Below are 18,755 nucleotides of genomic sequence, written 5' to 3'. Positions count from 1 at the left end.
CCCACTTGACAGGGGACAGGATGTAGAGTAGAAGGCTGTGGGCACCACGTTCGTCTTAGCTTCGTCCTCCCTGGAATAAGTGAGCTGCTGCTCTGTAGCCAAGCTCCTGTACCTTGTTTTTTCTCGGTGGGCTTCAGAGCATGAGATACTGCTCCTGAGTGGCTGGTGGTTGCCAGGTGATGCTGCTCTGCCTTTCTTTCTTGCTGTCTAAAGACAGTCTCCATTGTTCAGGAGAAAGGGTGGCCCTCTGGGTGATCCAGAGCTGTGGGGCAGGGGTTGGGCTGGAAGAGTAGAGCCACCTCTCATTGTGCTAGAATCATAAACACGATGTGATCACATGAGAATATGGTGCCTGCCATGTGCATGGAGGAGATGCTGGAAGAAGGTAGCCATGGAGAGAAAGTCGGGGGCTCGGCAAAAGTGCCATCACCCAGTGGAAAGGGCTTCCTGACCACACCTGTGTCTCGGCCTGCTTCCCAAGTCAGTCCCCGTGAATTTGTGAGTTAGATTTAATACAGTAAGGATTCTACTTAGATGTAAACGTTTTTAAATTTATTAAAATAAGTCAAGCTTTCGGAGGCTGTCCCACACACAGGCAGATGTGCCTCTGCCTCCCACTGTCCATGATGTACCTCGAGAGACTGTCCCTGCCCATCTCTCCCTACTCAGCCACTCCAGTGTCTCCCTTAGGCCTAGTGGATAATGTCACTGCGCAATGGTGTGAGGGCTGTGTGTGCGCTGGGAATGTAACCAGGCCTAGTGCTTCACGTGGGTGCCCTGATGCCAGCAGCATCAGCACTAGGAGTCCCAACCAGCCAGGACCATCTTACAGGGCAGTACAAGACAAGACTCTCCATGTCACGTTGAATACAGAACAGCTTCTCCCTAATTTGACATTCTGACATTCTCCTAGATAAGATCTTCATGTATGACAGAATGAACCCCAAAATGCCTTGAGATGCTTTTAATGGGACCAGTCAAGATGTGGTTGCACTGTTTCAGTGGTGCTGCAAGCACCTGCCAGGGCATTTAAGGCACCTCATTCTGGGATTGGAATTACATGGTCTGTCTACAGTCACATCAACAGATACCAACACCGTTTTCACACTTAGAAAATACATTGCAATTCTAGTTTAGATAGAATTTCAAAGATCAGTATAGTACATTGAACACCAGCAAAATTATTTCCAAGAAAATGCGTGAGAAATAGCAATTTCCTAAATGTGTACTCTGCATACCACAGAGGTCCATGTTGAGTATTAAATAAATAATATTTGCACTAATAAAAAATTGTACAACTGCTTTCCTAAGAAGATGCATTCGTGGTACTGTTTACATCCATTTACAGTAGTGACAGAACAGCAGGGTTCTTGGCTGTGAAGTGGAGCCGGCACCTCCTCTGAGAACAGGAGGTAGTTCTCTGCAAATGGTGCTTGCTTGTTTGAATCTGGGTCCACGACTGTGCCCAGACACAGGATTGACAAGCGTGGGGTATGTGCTTTGTCCCTCTTAGAAATACTAGCGTAAGGGGACAAGGCTGTGGTGTGTCCCACGGATTGTCCCCCTGGCTGCTGGGGTCCACTGCTGACCAGCTGCACTGAGCAGCCACCATTCCGGACTCAGCTTCTGACTGCAGCAGGCATTGGCCCATGACCAGCGAGCTCCCGAGCACAAGCATGCCTAGGGATGTGTGCTGCGGGGCAGGGAACCCAGGGGCTCAGCCTGCTCGTCCAGGATAAGCCACAGTCTCGGATGTCTGGGGGGGGGGGTCACTGGCAGTGTCCCTGCTGTGTAGTAGCTGGACTCTGTTTCAGAATTACCTGAGGTCGGAAGCCGAGCTCGTGTGGAGCTGTGGATTCCAGTCCAGAAGTACCACTCTAAGATGGAAGCTTGGAGGTTCTTTTTCTTGTTTCAACAACACAGCCATGGGCTCTTTCTGTCCAGCACTTGGGGACAGCATTGACAGTCTCCTGCTGGCCCTTCTGTGACTTCTCTGGGCGCATGACTGGTAACCTTGATCGTGACAGGGAACATTTAGTTTTTGGAACAGAGAGCTGGGTGGTTTGTTTCAGGAAGTCCAGGAGAGCTCAGGTGGAACCCTGTGGTACAGCCTGTTTGGGGGGCTGGAAGCAAAGCCCAGGCAATCCTCTCAGAGCTGGAGATGTGGGCGTGGCTGTGAGTAGCCGCCTATCCTCTGGCCATTCTAGTGTTTTGTCCAAGGCGATGTCCCCAGGCCTTCCCTGCTGGGGACCACTGCGGCTGGCTGTGCCCCTGAGTGCGTGCAGTCTCCCAGCCTCCGCAGCATTGGACGCCCTGCCCCAGGACAGGTGGGGAGGGTCTCGGTGTGCCGCCACTGCGGTGATGCTGGTGTAGGCAGTGTGTGGCCTGGGCAAATGTCACTTGGCCTCTGGAGGCCCCTGTCTGCAGTCCGGTGACAGAAGTGACAGCTTGGTTGACCTGGGTGGGCAGGGCGGGCCTCCAAGGCCAGAGGCTCCAGCACCTTGAGACAAGGGGAGCAGGATGGCAAGGGGCAAGGAGGTGGGGGGGATGCTCCGGGGGACCCCACGAGGTGGGGTGGAGGTGGGGGGACTGGGATGGGGGGACGAGGACGGGGATGGGGGACGAGGATGCGGACAGCACGGGCACGGGGCGGGCGGCGGCCCCGCGCTCACAGCTCACAGCGGCGTCTCCTCCTGCTCCAGCGCGTGCGGGGCCAGCTCGGCCGGCCCGGGCAGCGACGCCAGCTTGAGCAGCGCGGGCCGCCGGCGCGCGCGGGGCCTCTGGAAGGAGCGGCGGCTCTGCACGCGCCGCGCGGCCGCCGACCGGGCGTGTGCGCTGGGCGCCCGGCGCTCGAGAGCCGGCGGGCCGGGCGCGGAGGCTGGGCCGGGCGCGGCGCTGCTCTCCAGGGCGGCCCCGGGCTGGAAGGGCGCCGGGCTCGGGGACGGGTGTCCGGTCAGCGGCGCAGCAGGGCCCGGGTCACCTGCGGGAGGACGGGGCGTGAGCGGCCGCCGGCCCTGCCACGCCCCGCAGGCCCCCGGCACGGCCCGGAGAGAGCCAGCTTACGACGCCCAGCCGGGGGCCACCATGGCCACCACGGAGGACCAGCCACGGACCGCCTCCCCTGCCCTCCCTGTCCTCCAGGCCCCCGGGCAGGCCGGCCCTCTCCACCGCAGATGGCCGCAGGCCCCAGGGAGCCTCCGCCTGCCTGGTGGCTGGGCCCCCCCTCCTGAGGGCAACAGGCCGCCACGGTCCTGCCCAAGGCCGCCTGGCCAGGGAGCCAGTGGGGGACAAGGCTTCTGCCTGGGGACGCCCCTGCCCGCCCCTCCCCGGCTGAGAGGCCGGCAGAGGAGGCCGGCAGAGGAGGCTGGACGTGACTCATCCCTTGATCCCTCCCTCAGGCCAGAGGCTTTGGAACAAAAATGATGTCTTCTTCATACTTGGTTCCTGGCCTTGCCCCCTCTCGGCTCCCTCCAGACCCCTGAAGAGATTCAGAGCTAACCACTCAACAGCTTGTGATCCAACTAGCAACCTAAAAGTAAATTCTCACACACACTAGCTCCAGTCAAATCCCCAAATACCTGCTTCCCTTTCCGAGACAAACTCTCCCTACATACACAGCCCAGGCTGGTCTGGAGCTCACTGTCCGGGGTGTACCCCAACTCGGCAGCCTGCTGCCTCTGCCTTCCAGGTGCTGGGGTGACAGGCATGGCCCACCATGCCAGACCCCCAAACCTCTCTGGGTCATACATCTTAACTGGAAGCAGAGACTCAACTGGGTCTCTCTCCATCAGTCTGCCAAGAAATGTTCAGCCGATCAGATGACCTGGGGACAGGTTCTAGAGGGAAGAGAAAGCTGTGGGAGAGTCTGGAAAGTGCAGGTCCAGCAGAGACCTGAAGAAAACAGCTAAGGAAAGAGTAGGTGTTAGGGAACAGGGAAGCAGTTACATGTGTGTGGCCTCTGGGACAGTGGGATGGGGCCGCTCCTCAGAGCCATCAGCTAGAAGAAAGGAGTCCACGGATTTGTTGCTGAGACGGAACGGCGTCAGACGGCGGAAGTTGCTGGGAGAGTGGGGGATCTGGACGCGGGCCCTCTGAGAGGGTACCACGGTCTCCCCAGGGGACAGCCAGGGTGGTACCCTGGACAGGATGCTGGGGTCCACGTCCTCATCCGGGGAGAACACAGGGTTGTCAATGCCTAGGAAAAAGGGCAGCAGCTGGTCAGCCTCCTAGAAGATTCCATGGCAGTGGAAGGAGGGGAAGTCATTCTGGCTGCCGATGCCAGCGTCTCCTGTGGCCGCCATCTGCAAAGGCACCTGGGAGGTCAGTCCTGTCCTGTCTTTCTGTTGTGTCGGCTTCCAGGATCTTTGACTCAGGGCCTCACTTTACTCTCCCTCTAACCCCACGAGCCGTGTCTCTAGCCCAGCTTTTTTTTTTTCTATTTTGGAAATAGAGTATAACCAACTTTGCTGTGGGGTCTGGCCTCAAATTGCAGTCCTCCAGATCTCAGCTGGGACTACAGGAATGAGCCACCAGCATAGTGCAGTGCTGTACCTTTTAGTTTGTGGTATCCCCTCATGCCAAGCCTTCCCCCCACATCTGGGAACCCACAAACTGTAGACAGGCTGGGCATGTGTTCCTTCTCTCCACACAGATACCCTGGCTGATCTACTAGAAGCATCAGCTCCCCTGCTGGGAGCCTGGCACAGCCTCCAGCTCTCACCTGTGGGAGAATCCGAGGCCACATCCTTCGTGACATTCGCTAGGAACTCAATTCCCCCGCTGGTCTCCTCTGCTAGGTAGTCTGGGGCTTCTTCAGGCTCCGAAAGTTCCCAGTCTGTGGGGGATCGGGGCAGGGGTGAGGGTGGCCTGGTCCCGGGGGGCAGGGGCCTTGATCTCCACTACTCTGACTCACAGTGCCAGACAGCCGGGTGGCCCAGGCAGACTAAGCACTGGGGAGCCACCCTGCCTGACCCCCAAGCACAGCTGGCCTTTTGCCGGGGTGTTGACAAGGAAGGAGAGGCAGCGCTGGGACGGCAGGGCATGGATGAGGTGGGGTGCTCCTGTGAGTCTCCGAGCTCCAGGCCAGGGCTCCCTCCAGTGAGGGGCCCACGGTACCTTTCTCCTGGATGACGAAGCTGTGCGCTAGGTCCTCCACCGGCAGCTTTCCATTGGGGATGCTGCTGTTCCTCTGTGGGCAAGATGGGTCCTTGCAGATGTGCCCCGTTTCCTAACTGCGAACGGGGACCCGCTCCTGAACGGAGGCCCTAAGCTTTCTGAGGGCCCCAGCCCAGGTGAGGGGTCTGCATCATGGACCCTGCCCAAGAGGCTGTAAAGGGAGTCTTGGCACACCCCAGGGAGCCTGCCCACGACCCTGCTCACACCGACAGGCCTGCCTGCTTCAGTCTCCCTGACCCCAGGACCCTTACCCGCTTCTGTGCACGTTCCCTCTTGTATAGCTTTGCTGCCTTCTTATTCTGGTTGATGCCCAGCTTGGCTGACTTGAAGGACTCCAGGCGCTTCCTCATGGTCCTGTGGAAAATCTCCTTGTCCTGCTTCTCGTCCTCACTCGGCGTTAGCTCATGGCGACTGTAGAGATGTTTGTACTGTGGAAGCAGCGCAGTGGTCAGGCTGGGTGAAGCCAGGCTGGGGGTCCTGGGAGTCTCCCGGCCTGCCCTGCAGGTGTCCATTATCCCAGTGGTCAGCTGGGTGAAGCCAGGCTGGGGGTCTCGGGAGTCTCCCGGCCTGCCCTGCAGGTGTCCATTATCCCAGTGGTCAGCTGGGTGAAGCCAGGCTGGGGGTCTCGGGAGTCTCCCGGCCTGCCCTGCAGGTGTCCATTATCCCAGTGGTCAGGCTGGGTGAAGCCAGGCTGGGGGTCTCGGGAGTCTCCCGGCCTGCCCTGCAGGTGTCCATTATCCCAGGGAGCTGTGGATTCTGCTAGCAGTAGGGAAGGAGAGAGGAGGACTCACCCACCCCCACATGAGGGGCTGGGCTCTGGACAGAGCCCAACATGGCAGCTGGGAAGGCGTGGCCGCCCAGGCCCCACCCTGGCCGCCCAGGCCCCGCCCTGGCCCACCTCCTGTCGAGGCTTGTACAGGTACTGCTGCAGCGTGTGGTGGGTGACCATGTCCTCCGTGTCCCGGATGCTCTTCCGCCGCTGCTCCAGGGACTGCATGTCCAAGCACACAGCACTGACGTTCTCTCTCCTGCACAGGACCGTTGCTTATCCCCGGGAGCTCAGCCGAAGAGCAGGAGACCCCTGCACAGGGGTGCCCTGCCCAGGCCTGGACTCCTGGACACCTGGCCAGCTCGCTGCTCTGCAGGGCTCTGGGTGGACTGATTCCCACAAGCGCTTCTGGCCTTCTCACTCACATCAGATCCCCTCCAAAAGTGCAGCTACAAGCTCAAGGGTGGCACCATTCAGCACTGAGATGCCTGCACCAGCCACTTTCTGTAAGAATTGGTCACAACTGACTTTGCCTAGGGCTAGCAGGGATAAAATCCTGGCCCAGGAGAGGGTACCGAGGGTCTCTCTGTGTCCCTCCTTCCTTCTCTCTTTCCCTCCCTTCCTCCTGTTGCAACAGAAACAAGCTTAAGTTGGACTACTGCAGGAGAAAATGTAGGCTCCTCTTGCATTCTGAGCCACCCCCCATTTATGACCCAGCTCAGAGGGAACCCTGCCCTTCAGCAGGCTCCAAGGCCCCTTGGCAAACCCCTAACTGGAGACACGTACAAGAGGTAGGAAACGGAGGCCTCCACGGTAGACGGACGTGGTGTGTTGAAATCCACATTGACCATGTTGTCTGTGCTTGGGGAGCGAATGAAGGCTAGGGACCCTCGGCGCTCTCCCTGTCAGGAAGACAGCCCCATGAGCGCACAAAGAACCGAGGCTGCCCCCACTCCCCCACCTGAGGTCCTGGCAAACAAAGACAGCCCAGGGATGGCTAGCCCACCTCAAGCCCTCGAGTCATTTTGAGGGACATCTCACAGCTCTGTGCAGGCTAAACCAGGAGCTGAGAAGCCACAGTCAAGCTCCTGCAGAGGGGAGCCGAGCTAAGGGCTGGGTGAAGACAGACAATGGGTGGTGAAGACGGGACTTCTTGGGTGGAGGTCTGAGAAATGCCCCCATACTTGTGGGTGGGAAGTGGCTTCGGTCTCACGGGGACCTCATGCCCTCCGGCCTCTCAGGTTGGAGCCTCGGCTCTCAGGGTAGGAGCTCCAAGCTGAGAAGGGAGGCTGGTGGTCGCAGACAGTGGCCGAGTGTCGGGAGGAAGCACCAGGGAAGAACCAGAGCTGCAGACTTAGCACCCCAGGGACCTGAAGCCATTTCTCCCAAAAGTGATACAGAAACAGAGCCCAAGGTCATGGGTAAGGATGCACCGGCTGGTAGGGGACAGAGAGAAAGCTCATCCCTGCCGAATACACACACTACATGGCAGTGAGAGCGGAGGAGCAGCTCAGAGAAAGGAAGCAGCAAGCGGAGGCCACCGGAAGCCTCCGGCCAACCCCGTTCCCATCTTCCATCTAGCTGCAGAGGTGCCAGGGCCACCCTAGGCCACAGAAAGTTGGACTGTTGCCTTCTGCATGATGTCTGCCTCAGAGCCTTCAAGCAGCTGAAGGACACGGCCACTCTGAATGGCAGAACCTTCAAGGGCCTGTGCAGTGTTAAAAACCAGAGAGCCCAGAGGACGTGGGAATGTCATGGGACACACACGGGCGAAGGTGGACAGGTCACAAAAGGTCACATATATGGCTCCCGTCCTCCAGGCTGGGCTTCGTTTAGACCTGCCATGACTTCCCACAACCCCCCTCCCCTCCCTGTTCTCTGACCACGGCACACAGAATCAGTCAAGCTCCTAGAGCCATAGCAGAGCCGTGCCTAAACTGCTCACTGCCGACCCACCCAGACATGTCAAGACACACGCAGGTGAATGTGAGCCCTTCCCTCTGTCCCTAACAGACTGGAGAGTGGACCCGTTTGCCTGGAGAAGTCAGGAGTAAGGAAAACTACTCTTGTGATTCCTTTGCGTGTCTGCACATATTATGCAGTGTGTGTGCCATGCACATGTGTGAATAAGCACATGTGTACATGTGTGCATTGACACGTGTCTGCATGTATTATGCAGCACATTTTGACCACACGTGCACACATACATACGTGTTTATGAGTAGATGTATTTCTGCACACTGGCGTGACGTGTGTATATACACACACGTGTGATGTATGAATGAATTATATGCATATATTCCCAGGTGTATATGTAGGAATACACACGTGTGTGTGCATTGTGCACACATACGTGTATATACCTGTGCGGTCACAATATGATTATGCATGTACATAACCCTGTGTTAGTGTACTGCACATACGTGCACACACAACTGTGTATGTGTGTGCATATGCATGCATTGTGTGTGCTTCTATGTGTGTGTGTCCTTGTGCATATGTTTTACTCTCTTCCTGCATCCTGACCTCTCCAGTTTCTGAAGAGAAGGTTCAGGAGCTCAGGGGCCTAGCCTTAGCACTCAGACACATCAGAACCATTGGCGGAGGCCCCATCCCTGGGCCTGTTTCTTGTAGGGATGGGGGTTCTGACCCATCCTGTTTCTGGAGCACTGGAGGACTCCGCCTCACACGAGCCTTCCATGAGGGCCACTCGTGCACAGGGTACAGCCCCCCTCCCCACTAGGCTACATGGAACGCCCATGTGCTTTAGCCCTCCGTTCCGGCTCAAGACAAGCGGAGGGTTCCAGTACCTCGGCCACGTAGCTAATAGCATCCTTCAGGTTCAGCTCATGGAAAACATTCAGAATCCGATCTCGAGACTTTTGGGCAGACTGTCTCATGAGGACCTTGCTGAGGAACCGCCTGTCAAAGTTGGACCACCTGGGTGGACAAGGACACAGGGTCAGCCAGTGTCACCTGCCCTGAACAGGCAGGGACATGGACTCGGGTGAGGACAGACGGGAGTCTCCACAGCCCCCCTTTGCCTGGGTTTCATGAGCATCCCCGAAGGAGCAAGGCCCTGGGTAACCTCCCTTGCTCACCATCCACCCTTCACCTATCTGATAGTGCTTACTGTGACACATGTGTGACACGGAGGGCAGTTCCCTCTCATCTGTGTAACATGCAAACTCCAGCCCTGACCTGGAAGGGGCCTAGGGACGGGCCAGTGGCAGGACCACCCCCAGGACCACACCGTCCTTGGCACAAGTTAGTTCTGCAGCCTCACATGGAGCATGGCTGATTCTTCCATAAAACAGCCAAACATAGGGACTTGTCTGTGTGTCTGTGTGCTGGTTTGCACTCAGAGCTTTTATGAGCAAGGTTGGAACTCTACCACAGAAGCCAAAGCCCAATGTCCGGCTCTTTAGTGGTTAATTGGAGACTTTCCTGCCAGTCCTCAGATTCAGCCTTCTGAGTAGCTAGGATTGCAGGGGGTAAACCAGGCACATTAGAACTTGTACAAATTTCAGTTGTCAGTGCTAGGGTTGGAACTCTGGGCCTATCACTTTCTAGCTTAGCACTAAAGCCACATTTTGCTTTTGTTATTTTTTAAATAAGGCCTTGCATTTTTTTCCTCAGACTAGACTAAACAATAATTTTCCCCATTTCAGTCCCCCAAGTAGCAGAGGTTAGAGGTATGTACTATTATATACAGCCCTTCATTTGTTTTAATTGTCAAATTACGTTACAATAAAACGGCCTGGAAGCTGTCCCTGAGCCTCTTTGTACTCAAGGCTAGCACTCTAACCACTGGAGTCACAGTGCCACTTCTGGTTTATGAGTAGTTAATTGGAGTAAGAGTCTCATGGGGACTTTTCTGCCTGGGCTGGCTTTGAACAGAGATCCTCAGATCTCAACCTCCTAAGTAGCTAAGATTACAGGTATGAACCACCATGTACCTGGCAGATGATTTCAGTTTTATGAGCAAAATAATGTAAAATATTTACAGACTAACACACCCTTCCTCTGTTGGCAAAGGAGGAAAGTAATTATTTTCTGATTTTTAATTCTCACATAATTTAGAATTAATTGGCCTGTGAGATGGAAGAGCAGCAGAAATAAGATTTGCGTTTCTGGCTTGTGACCCTGTCTCTCTGCTGGTATTAGCCTCCTTCTCCACCTGTGGGTCTAGTGCAAATCTGTCCCCCAGCCTCATGGGACACACAGAGCTGACCGGTTGTTGTACACACACACACACACACACACACACACACACACACACACACACACACACACACACACACACACACACACAAGCTTCAGGACCAGCCTTTGAAACCAGACAGTTCAGGACTGGCCTCTGGCTCCCCTGGATGGACATGTCCTACAGAAACCGGACTTTGTGGTGCTGGAATCCTAGTGACAATTGCTGTGGCTTTGCTGTTGGTGGCCCTGTCTGCACCGGTGGGTCTCCCAGCCCTATGGTCAAGGAGGCACTTAGAGGAGGGAGAGTGGCAGGAGCCCAGTGGCTGAAGCAGTCGGGACTCACTTATCTCTGAGATAGTTGTGTCCAATTTGCCCAGAAATGTCCTCGATGGCTGAAAGGATGTGGTCAAAAGCCTTTCAAAGGGAAAACAAAACTTGATTGCACTTCCCTCCTGGCCCCTCCTCAGCCCTGACCTCCCCCTCCAGGTCCCTCCAGGCCCCCTCCAGGTCCCTCCACGTCCCTCCAGGCCCCCTCCAGGTCTCTCCAGGCCCCCTCCAGGTCCCTCCAGGTCCCTCCAGGTCCCCTCCAGGTCCCTCCAGGCCCCTCCAGGCCCCCTCTAGGCCCCCTCCAGGCCCCCTCCAGTTCCTTCCAGGTCCCTCCAGGTCCCTCCAGGTCTCTCCAGGCCTCCTCCAGGTCCCTCCAGGCCCCCTCCAGGTCCCTCCAGGTCCCTCCAGGCCCCCTCCAGGTCTCTCCAGGCCCCCTCCAGGCCCCCTCCAGGTCCCCTCCAGGTCCCTCCAGGCCCCCTCCAGGTCCCTCCAGGTCTCTCCAGGTCCCCTCCAGGCCCCCTCCAGGTCCCTCCAGGTCCCTCCAGGCCCCCTCCAGGTCTCTCCAGGCCCCCTCCAGGCCCCCTCCAGGTCCCCTCCAGGTCCCTCCAGGCCCCCTCCAGGTCCCTCCAGGTCCCTCCAGGCCCCCTCCAGGTCCCTCCAGGCCCCCTCCAGGCCCCCTCCAGGTCCCTCCAGGTCCCTCTCCAGGCCCCCTCCAGGTCCCCTCCAGGCCCCTCCAGGCCCCCTCCAGGCCCCCTCCAGGTCCCCTCCAGGTCCCCTCCAGGTCCCTCCAGGCCCCCTCCAGGTCCCCTCCAGGTCCCTCCAGGCCCCCTCCAGGCCCCCTCCAGGCCCCCTCCAGGTCCCCTCCAGGCCCCTCCAGGTCCCTCCAGGCCCCCTCCAGGCCCCCTCCAGGTCCCTCCAGGTCCCTCCAGGCCCCCTCCAGGTCCCTCCAGGTCCCTCCAGGTCCCCTCCAGGTCCCTCCAGATCCCTCCAGGTCCTTCCAGGTCCCCTCCAGGTCCCTCCAGGTCCCTTCCAGGTCCCTCCAGGTCCCTCTAGGCCCCCTCCAGGTCCCTCCAGGTCCCTCCAGGCCCCTCCAGGCCCCCTCCAGGCCCCCTCCAGGCCCCCTCCAGGTCCCCTCCAGGTCCCTCCAGGCCCCCTCCAGGCCCCCTCCAGGTCCCTCCAGGTCCCTCCAGGCCCCCTCCAGGTCCCTCCAGGTCCCTCCAGGTCCCCTCCAGGTCCCTCCAGGTCCCTCCAGGTCCCTCCAGGTCCCTTCCAGGTCCTTCCAGGTCCCTCCAGGCCCCTCCAGGCCCCCTCCAGGTCCCTCCAGGTCCCTCCAGGTCCCCTCCAGGTCCCTCCAGATCCCTCCAGGTCCTTCCAGGTCCCCTCCAGGTCCCTCCAGGTCCCTTCCAGGTCCTTCCAGGTCTCTCTAGGCCCCCTCCAGGCCCCCTCCAGGTCCCTCCAGGTCCCTCCAGGCCCCTCCAGGCCCCCTGTAATCCCCCTAGGTCCCCTCCAACTCTTCCAGGTCACCCCCCCAGCCATCACCCTCACTGCTTCATGCCCCCACTGCCCCCTACCCGGCCATGCAGCTTTTCATTGAGCTTGGGCTCTCTCTGCTCGCTCCTCTTCACCTTCAGCCACTGCACCAGGGGCTTGATGGTCAGGCCCTGGAAAGACAGACTTGCTGGGCCTAGACCAGACCCCTGAACCTATGTGTGACTCACACAGGGCGACACAACCCTAGACACCGCCTCCTACACTGGGGACTCAGGGACTCTGGCGCCCCCATACTGCAAGGGAACCCTGACTCCAGCCAACTACTTCCAGTGCCCTGTCCAGCAGTGGGCAGCTGTGCTCCATGGGGCTTCCCACATGGCCACAGCCTGGGAGCAGCGCTTAGGGCAAAGTGGGCTACGTCCCCTGTGGGGCCACATGGAAGCCTACAAGATAATCCTGGTTATTAGAATGACAAAGCGCAGTTAGTGCCGGGCGCCTGGCTGAAGTGTTCCTCTCCCACGCAGGCAGGGCTCATGCCTAGGCCCGGGAGGCGGTGTACCTGGAAGATGACCGTGAAGAAGACCACAATGAGTGTGGTGCTCACAAACAGGTCCTTCTCCTTGACCTTCTCTCTGTCCAGAAGCACCACCAAGGCGTAGGCCACAGCCCCACGCAGCCCACCGTAGGACATGACCACCTGGTCGATGGTCTCCAGCTGCACCATACGGTAGCGGTTCAGGATCCAGGTCTGCAGGACCACGCCTGTGGGGGAGGGGCTTCAGCTCCAGGGCCCGGGGCCCTGCTCCCTCAGCCCCTGTCCCTCCATCCCTCAGGAGACTGTGGACAGCTTCGAGGTGGGCTCCTCTCAAGTGCACCTTCTGCGTGGCTCCCTGAAGGATGGAGTGACAGGGCTCTCACCCCAGGCTCCATCTCCCACTCTCTTGACCTTATCCCTGGGTGAGCGAGTTAGGGGGAAGGAAATGGGCTCCCTCTGGGTTCTGGTACCTTCCACCTTGTTCCCCAGGCTGCACCTTGAGGATGCCTAACCCTTTATGGGGTCAAGGCCCAGATCCATGGAGCGCTGTCCTGGGGCCCCAAATCCACAGCCAGGGGCTTGAGGGAGGCTGGACGTGTCTGTGGGTGCCCCGGGGCCTCACCAATGGCCCGGTACACAGAGATGAAGACCAGTGTGAGCAGCACAAAGGCTGTGTTCCATGTCCAGATGAGCGGGTCCACGGCGGAAATGCCCAGGAACATGAAGATGATGGTTTCCGCGCAGCTCGCCAGCATCTTCATGGTGTAGCGCACCGTGGTGGCCGACTGCTCCGAGATGTTGGCCTTCACATACTTCTGGCAGCAGATGCCACAGAAGGTAATGCTGAGGAGCGCGAGCAGCATCAGGCGCGGTGCGGCCACCCCTCGGGGATGGTGTTTCCAGGGCCCCGTGGGCTCCATCCCTCCGGGCGGCCTGCAGGGGCTCGGTGCCCCTCGGGTCAGCCCTGCGCTGTGCGCCCCTAGCTTCCTGAAGATGGGGCCCTGAGCTTGGGGCTACCCAGCTGTCCAGCTGCCCCACACAGCGGGCATGCAGAACTGCAAGGACATGTTCCTGAGCTCTCTGGAGCCCCAGGGGTCCTGTTAGCAGCCATTGTAGCCCGGCTTCTGACCCTGGGGAACGCAGGGCAGACTTGGAATGCCAGTAGCTCTGCCAGGGGCCGGAGTTGGGGGCATGCTGGCGGGGATTTCTGGAAAGGTCACTCTTGAGTCTGGTGGCCATAGCCTCCCTCACGCCCCCAGCAGGGCCACAGTCAGCTATGGACAATTCTGTAGAAACACCAACTCTTTATTTAAAACTCGAAATCACATTCTTCACCCACCTACCTCCAGAATGCATCTCCATCCAGAGGAGGGGGGAGGCTGCTGGGAGGGGTGCTGGGAGGAGTGAGGGCTGGCTGGCAGGGGGGGGGTGAGGCCTCCTCTCCCCAGGGCGAGCTGCACCCACACTTTCCACCGCTCACCACCCACATTCTTGCTTCCTGGCAGCTCCCGGCCTGCGTGGGTCCCCTGGGCCTCACCCTGGTTCCGGGCCTGCCCTGGGGTTCCACGCCCGTCCCCGGGGGAAACTTACGCCAGGATGGCTGACAAGGACAGCATCTCCGAGGTCAGATAGGACAGGTAGGAGATGACGAAGACGAAGCCAGGCTCGATGATGCGCACGTGCTTGGTGAAGCGGGTCACGAGGGACAGCAGGAAGGCGAAGATGACCCCCACCAGCGTGCCCCCGAGGCTCACCACGAAGAAGGACACTGTGAGGGAGAAGGGCGCCACCTGCCACCCAGCCGCCTCAACGGCCCTTTGTGGAGGGCAAGGCAGGCGGGGCTGGTCCTGGAGGGTGCCCGGGAGCTGCCCACGGCAGCGGGCAGCCCGAGCGCTCAGGATTGAGAGACCAGCTTTCTGCCCTTGGGTAGAAAGGGTCTGGCCTGGGCCCCAGACTCGGTGCAGAAAGGGGGCAGGGGAAGGAGCCACAGTGCTCCATTGTTCTGGCTAGAGCGGCCCGCAAGCACCAGGCCCTGAGCCCCCAGGCACTGTCCATCTGCTCTCCCCAGGAGGGGCAGGGTGCTGTCCCCATCTTGTCCAGAGAGATACTTGGGACCCCAAGCCCTCATCCAGTTGTTAGTGAGTGCTGGTAGAGGCACCTTTCCCCCAGCCAGAGGGGGAAGAAAGTTCAGGCCCCAGAGCAGCAGCGGAGTCAGGGAATCCTGTTCTGGAGGAGAAGAGCCACGGGTCCTCTGACTGCAGGCCTGAGGGCGGGTGGGGCCTGAGAGCAGGTGGGGTTCACAGAGGACCTGCCCGCCACATACCTATGCCTTTCACGCAGTCCACACCAGTCACATTGTCACCGCCCAGAGACACAAAAGACTCAAATACATTGTACAGGACCTGAAGGGACACAGAAGAACAGCAGTCAGCACTGACCCTCTCTGGGCTCAGCCAGTGTGTGTCTGTGCTGCCTCTCCAGCCTCTGCCCCGCTGTGTCTGAGCCTCTGTGGGCTTGGGCCCAAGGGTGTCTGTGCCTCATTAGCATGAGATACAAAGGGTCAACAGTAAAGGTGCAGAGGAGCCAGCAGAAGCGGAAAGCAGGCAGGACACTGCTCGGGGAGACGCTCTGTACTTGAGGCTGGAGTGGCGTCCATAAAGCTAACCCTCTTATATGTTGCTTTTCCATCTCATTTGTCAGGCAAGCCCCGAGTTTTGGTTCTAGTGGCTTCTCTGATGTCTCCATCTTTTATCCAGGAATGCTAGTGGAGAGTCCACAGTTAGAGGTGCAGGCCTGTCTCTGCAGCCTGCTCCGTCCTCGGCAGGCATGTTTAGGAGACCAGAAGCAAGGGGGAGGCTAAGGCAGATAGATGTGAAGCCCCTGGAGGCTCTGGGGGTGTTGTTTGTCTCTGTGAGAAGGAGGGAAAAGGAGGCACAGACATGAGGCTACAGGAATGGGAAAGGCAGCCACTGGGCGACTGTGGTTTGAGCTACTTGCTAGGTTTTATAACCAGATGGGTCCTCAGATGTCCTGAGAATCATCAGTGCTGTAATGCATTGGAAATCTGGCAGGATGTCGCCACCCCAGCTCTCTCCTTTCTCCTAAGCTTCCAGGGAGCCACAGACTCCCTCAGAGGACACCGGAAGCCCTATGCATCCCCCAGGTGTCCGCGTCCAGCTGTCTGTGAATTCTTGGGGAAGTGCGTCTGCCACACCTGGTCCTTTCTTTATCCCTCCCACTGGCTCGGGTACCCTGCACTCACCACTGTCACTGCATCGTTCAGCAGGGATTCCCCAAAAACAATAATGAACAGGACTTCGTTCACGTGGACTTCTTCAAACACAGCTAGCACAGCCACCGGGTCCACAGCAGCAATCAGACTGCCAAACAGCAGGAAATCCAGAAGCCCGATTTTCAGCTCGCCTGTAGGGCAAATGGGCCTTAGGGTGAGGGCATGGCTGCTGACACAGCCCAGGGAACAGCCCCAGTCCCCACAGTGTGAGGGATCCCTGGGCCTCCTTCCCCTGCCCCCACCATCTATCTCAGCATCTCTTGGGCCTGGAGGAGGCGAGGGACAGCTGGAGGCAGCAGGGTTGTCCCAGACTGTGACCTGCTCATGAGAGGAGGGACGGGGGATAAGAGACTTCAAAGAGGGGACAAGAGGGTGGAGCTGGCTCACTCTCCCACCTGGGCTGGGGCTCTGAGGTTAGTGAATTCTCAGAAAGGAGCAGAAATCAGGGGCAGGAAGTCTCTGCAGTAGCTGGCCCCTGAGATTCCTGGGGTCCCTAAATCTCTCAGCCTGCATCTGTCGGCACCACAGCACCTGAAGCTTGGCCATGTGTTCATTCTTGTGGATTGAGGATTGACCCAGGACCTTGCATACGCTAGGCGAGTCCTGTCCTACAAGACCCAATTCCTGCTTGCAGCCCGGCACTTTGAGATCTCACATAGCCTTGCACACCATTCAGACACAACCTTCAAGGCCAAACTTGAAACACCTCCCACACAACTAGCCTCTTGCTCCAGTTCCCTGATGGAGCTTGGCCACCAGGAAACACCCTGGCAGGAGGCACAGGTGAAGTGGCCTTCCTCTAGGAGTCCACTTTACCCTCGTTCTTTCACAGTGTCTAGAGCTGAATGATTTAACCCCCCTAGGCTGTGTGCCCCTGGTCTCTCTCATTTTTGGCAAGACTTCGGGGATGGGCACTGGTGCCTCAGGCCTGCAATCCTAGCTACTGAAGTGGTTAAGATCTGAAGATCAGGATTCAAAGCCAGCCTGGGCTCAAAAGTATGTGAGATTCTTATCTCTAATTAACCAGCAAAAAGCCAGCAATGGAGGTATGGCTCAAATGGTAGAGTGAAAAAGCCCAAAACACCAAGTTCTGAGTTCCCACTACCAGCACCCCCCCCACACACACACTCTTCCAGCAGGCCTGGCAATCAGTCAGACTGACTTTTCTGAGGTGTGTGAGCTGTCTGTCTAACCTTGAGCATGGGGTCTGCAGAAACCTGTCACTACCTGTGCAAATCAGTCAACTCCTAGAGCAGAACAGACTTAGCCTGAAGGCACTGCCTGCTCTGTGACCTCAGCCTTGACCAGTTACGTCCCAAGTGCTACATGGAAGCCAGGCACTAGTGGCTCACACCTGTAATCCTACCTACTCAGGAGGCTGAGGTCCGAGGATCACAGTTCAAAGCCAGCCCAGGGATAGTGCCCAGGCCTGGAGTTCAGCTAAGCACAGCTACCGTTGCCTGAGATGTCATGGGAGAGTGACTGTTTGTTGTGGATAGGGTCCTATGTGACTACAGCAGACAAACAAACCTGGACACCCTGAGTGACAGGAATGCCCTAAAATTTGATGGCCATGTAGTTTACAGGGTGAGCACATTTGCCAGAACTCAGACATTTGTCCCTGATGACTTGACTTTTTTTCTCCTCAGCTCTGTCTGGTGGAGCCTCTCTGCGTGCCTGGAGACAGCCCAGGGTACTGACAGCCAAGTGAGGATGAGTGTGCTTGCAGGAGGCCGGGCGTGACGCCCACGAGTCCCTGTTCCATTCCTCGGGATACCCCAGGTCCAGGGATGGAGTAGCTGGTATCTGTGTGATGGGGCCATCATGCCTGGCGGCAGCAGTGTGGCTGGTGGCTCCCACCAAGAGCAGATGCTTCTGCATCTTGGAGACTGGCCAGTGCTCACCTCTGGAGACTCTGTACCCAGGAATGCCAGACACCATGGAGCCCAAGGGACAAGGCCTACTAAGGACAAGGCCCCTGGGGGACAGGTGCTTCCCAGACTTGTTACTCCCCTCTTTCTTAACATGTCTCCTGGATTTCAAGGCCTTGAAATCCAGCTACCCATGTTCTCCCTTAAGCTTGAGAGAAAACTCCCTGGTGATTCTGGACCTGTTCCTGAATGTCTGCTAACATATGCTGGGACCTTGCTTGCTTAGTCTCCCTGGTAGACAGAAATCCAGCCGCACCCAGCACTGACCAGGGCTGAGCCAAGTAACCACCACCACAGCAGGAGAGGCTGGTATCCTGGTGTGCACAGAAAGACACAACGTCAAGGTTCCAGGAGGCTCAAATGCCTTCCAGTCCTCCCCACCCACCTCCCGGATGAATTTGGGAAGGTCACCTGTGCCCGCCTATCAGCTCAGGATGGGGGGCGGGGGTGAGGGGGATAGAGATACAGAACAGGAGCTCGGGCCTGGGGGTGCCACAGACATGCCTGCTGTGCACCAAACCTTCCTAAGCATGGCACAGAGCCCAGATCTGTGACTTCTGTGACATAAGCTCCTAGAACCCACCCAGCAGGAAACACCAGGGCTCACCCATGAGGCCGCTGAGAAAGACACCGTAGAGTGACAGGCCTGTCGTGGCCGCATTCCACACCGTGCCGATGACGGCGTACAGCAGGATGGTGCCCAGATTGCCAAAGAAGAGCCGGGTGGGCATGAAGTAGCCGGCATCCAGCACAATGGGCGGCAGCAGGTAGAAGAAGAAGACGGTGGGCGTGAGCGTGAAGGAGGCGATGTGGTCAGCGGCCCAGACGATGCCGCCCAGCACCACGCCCAAGACGATGAGCAGCGCGCTTTCGGGGACGACCCTCGTGACCTTGTGAGACAGGTGGAACACTGCAGGGAGGAGAGTGGGTCAGAAGGCCGGTCCAGGGACGGACGGGAGAGACGGGAGGCTGCGTGTGAGCAGCAGCAGAAGCCTGGGACCCTCCGGAGTGGGACTCTGTGGGAGCACA

The 18,755-nt window shown here is 58.3% G+C and overlaps 1 protein-coding gene across 2 annotated transcripts in view; it reads right to left on the bottom strand.

Moving 5' to 3' along the window:
• Positions 1-2,675: 2,675 nt before the first annotated feature.
• Positions 2,676-18,755, bottom strand: part of Slc9a3 (solute carrier family 9 member A3) — a 40,102-nt gene continuing 24,022 nt past the window's right edge. The window contains exons 2-16 of one of the 2 annotated variants that reach the window (XM_090332169.1): positions 18,334-18,636; positions 15,766-15,926; positions 14,827-14,905; positions 14,094-14,271; positions 13,126-13,346; positions 12,528-12,730; positions 12,049-12,138; positions 10,494-10,564; positions 8,755-8,884; positions 6,731-6,846; positions 6,074-6,203; positions 5,427-5,603; positions 5,116-5,188; positions 4,721-4,834; positions 2,676-2,980 (exon numbers count right to left, since the gene is read on the bottom strand). In XM_090332169.1, the coding sequence (XP_090188295.1) occupies positions 2,676-2,980; positions 4,721-4,834; positions 5,116-5,188; positions 5,427-5,603; positions 6,074-6,203; positions 6,731-6,846; positions 8,755-8,884; positions 10,494-10,564; positions 12,049-12,138; positions 12,528-12,730; positions 13,126-13,346; positions 14,094-14,271; positions 14,827-14,905; positions 15,766-15,926; positions 18,334-18,636 (2,351 nt within the window). The other variant, XM_090332168.1, reaches the window with a different exon arrangement.

This window comes from Megascapheus bottae, chromosome 4, assembly GCF_031878675.1.
Source record: "Megascapheus bottae isolate mThoBot1 chromosome 4, mThoBot2.hap1, whole genome shotgun sequence".
In the NCBI taxonomy this organism is placed as follows: Eukaryota; Metazoa; Chordata; class Mammalia; order Rodentia; family Geomyidae; genus Megascapheus; species Megascapheus bottae.
Note: the sequence above shows the minus strand (reverse complement) of the source record. Positions and strands in the feature narration are given on the sequence as shown.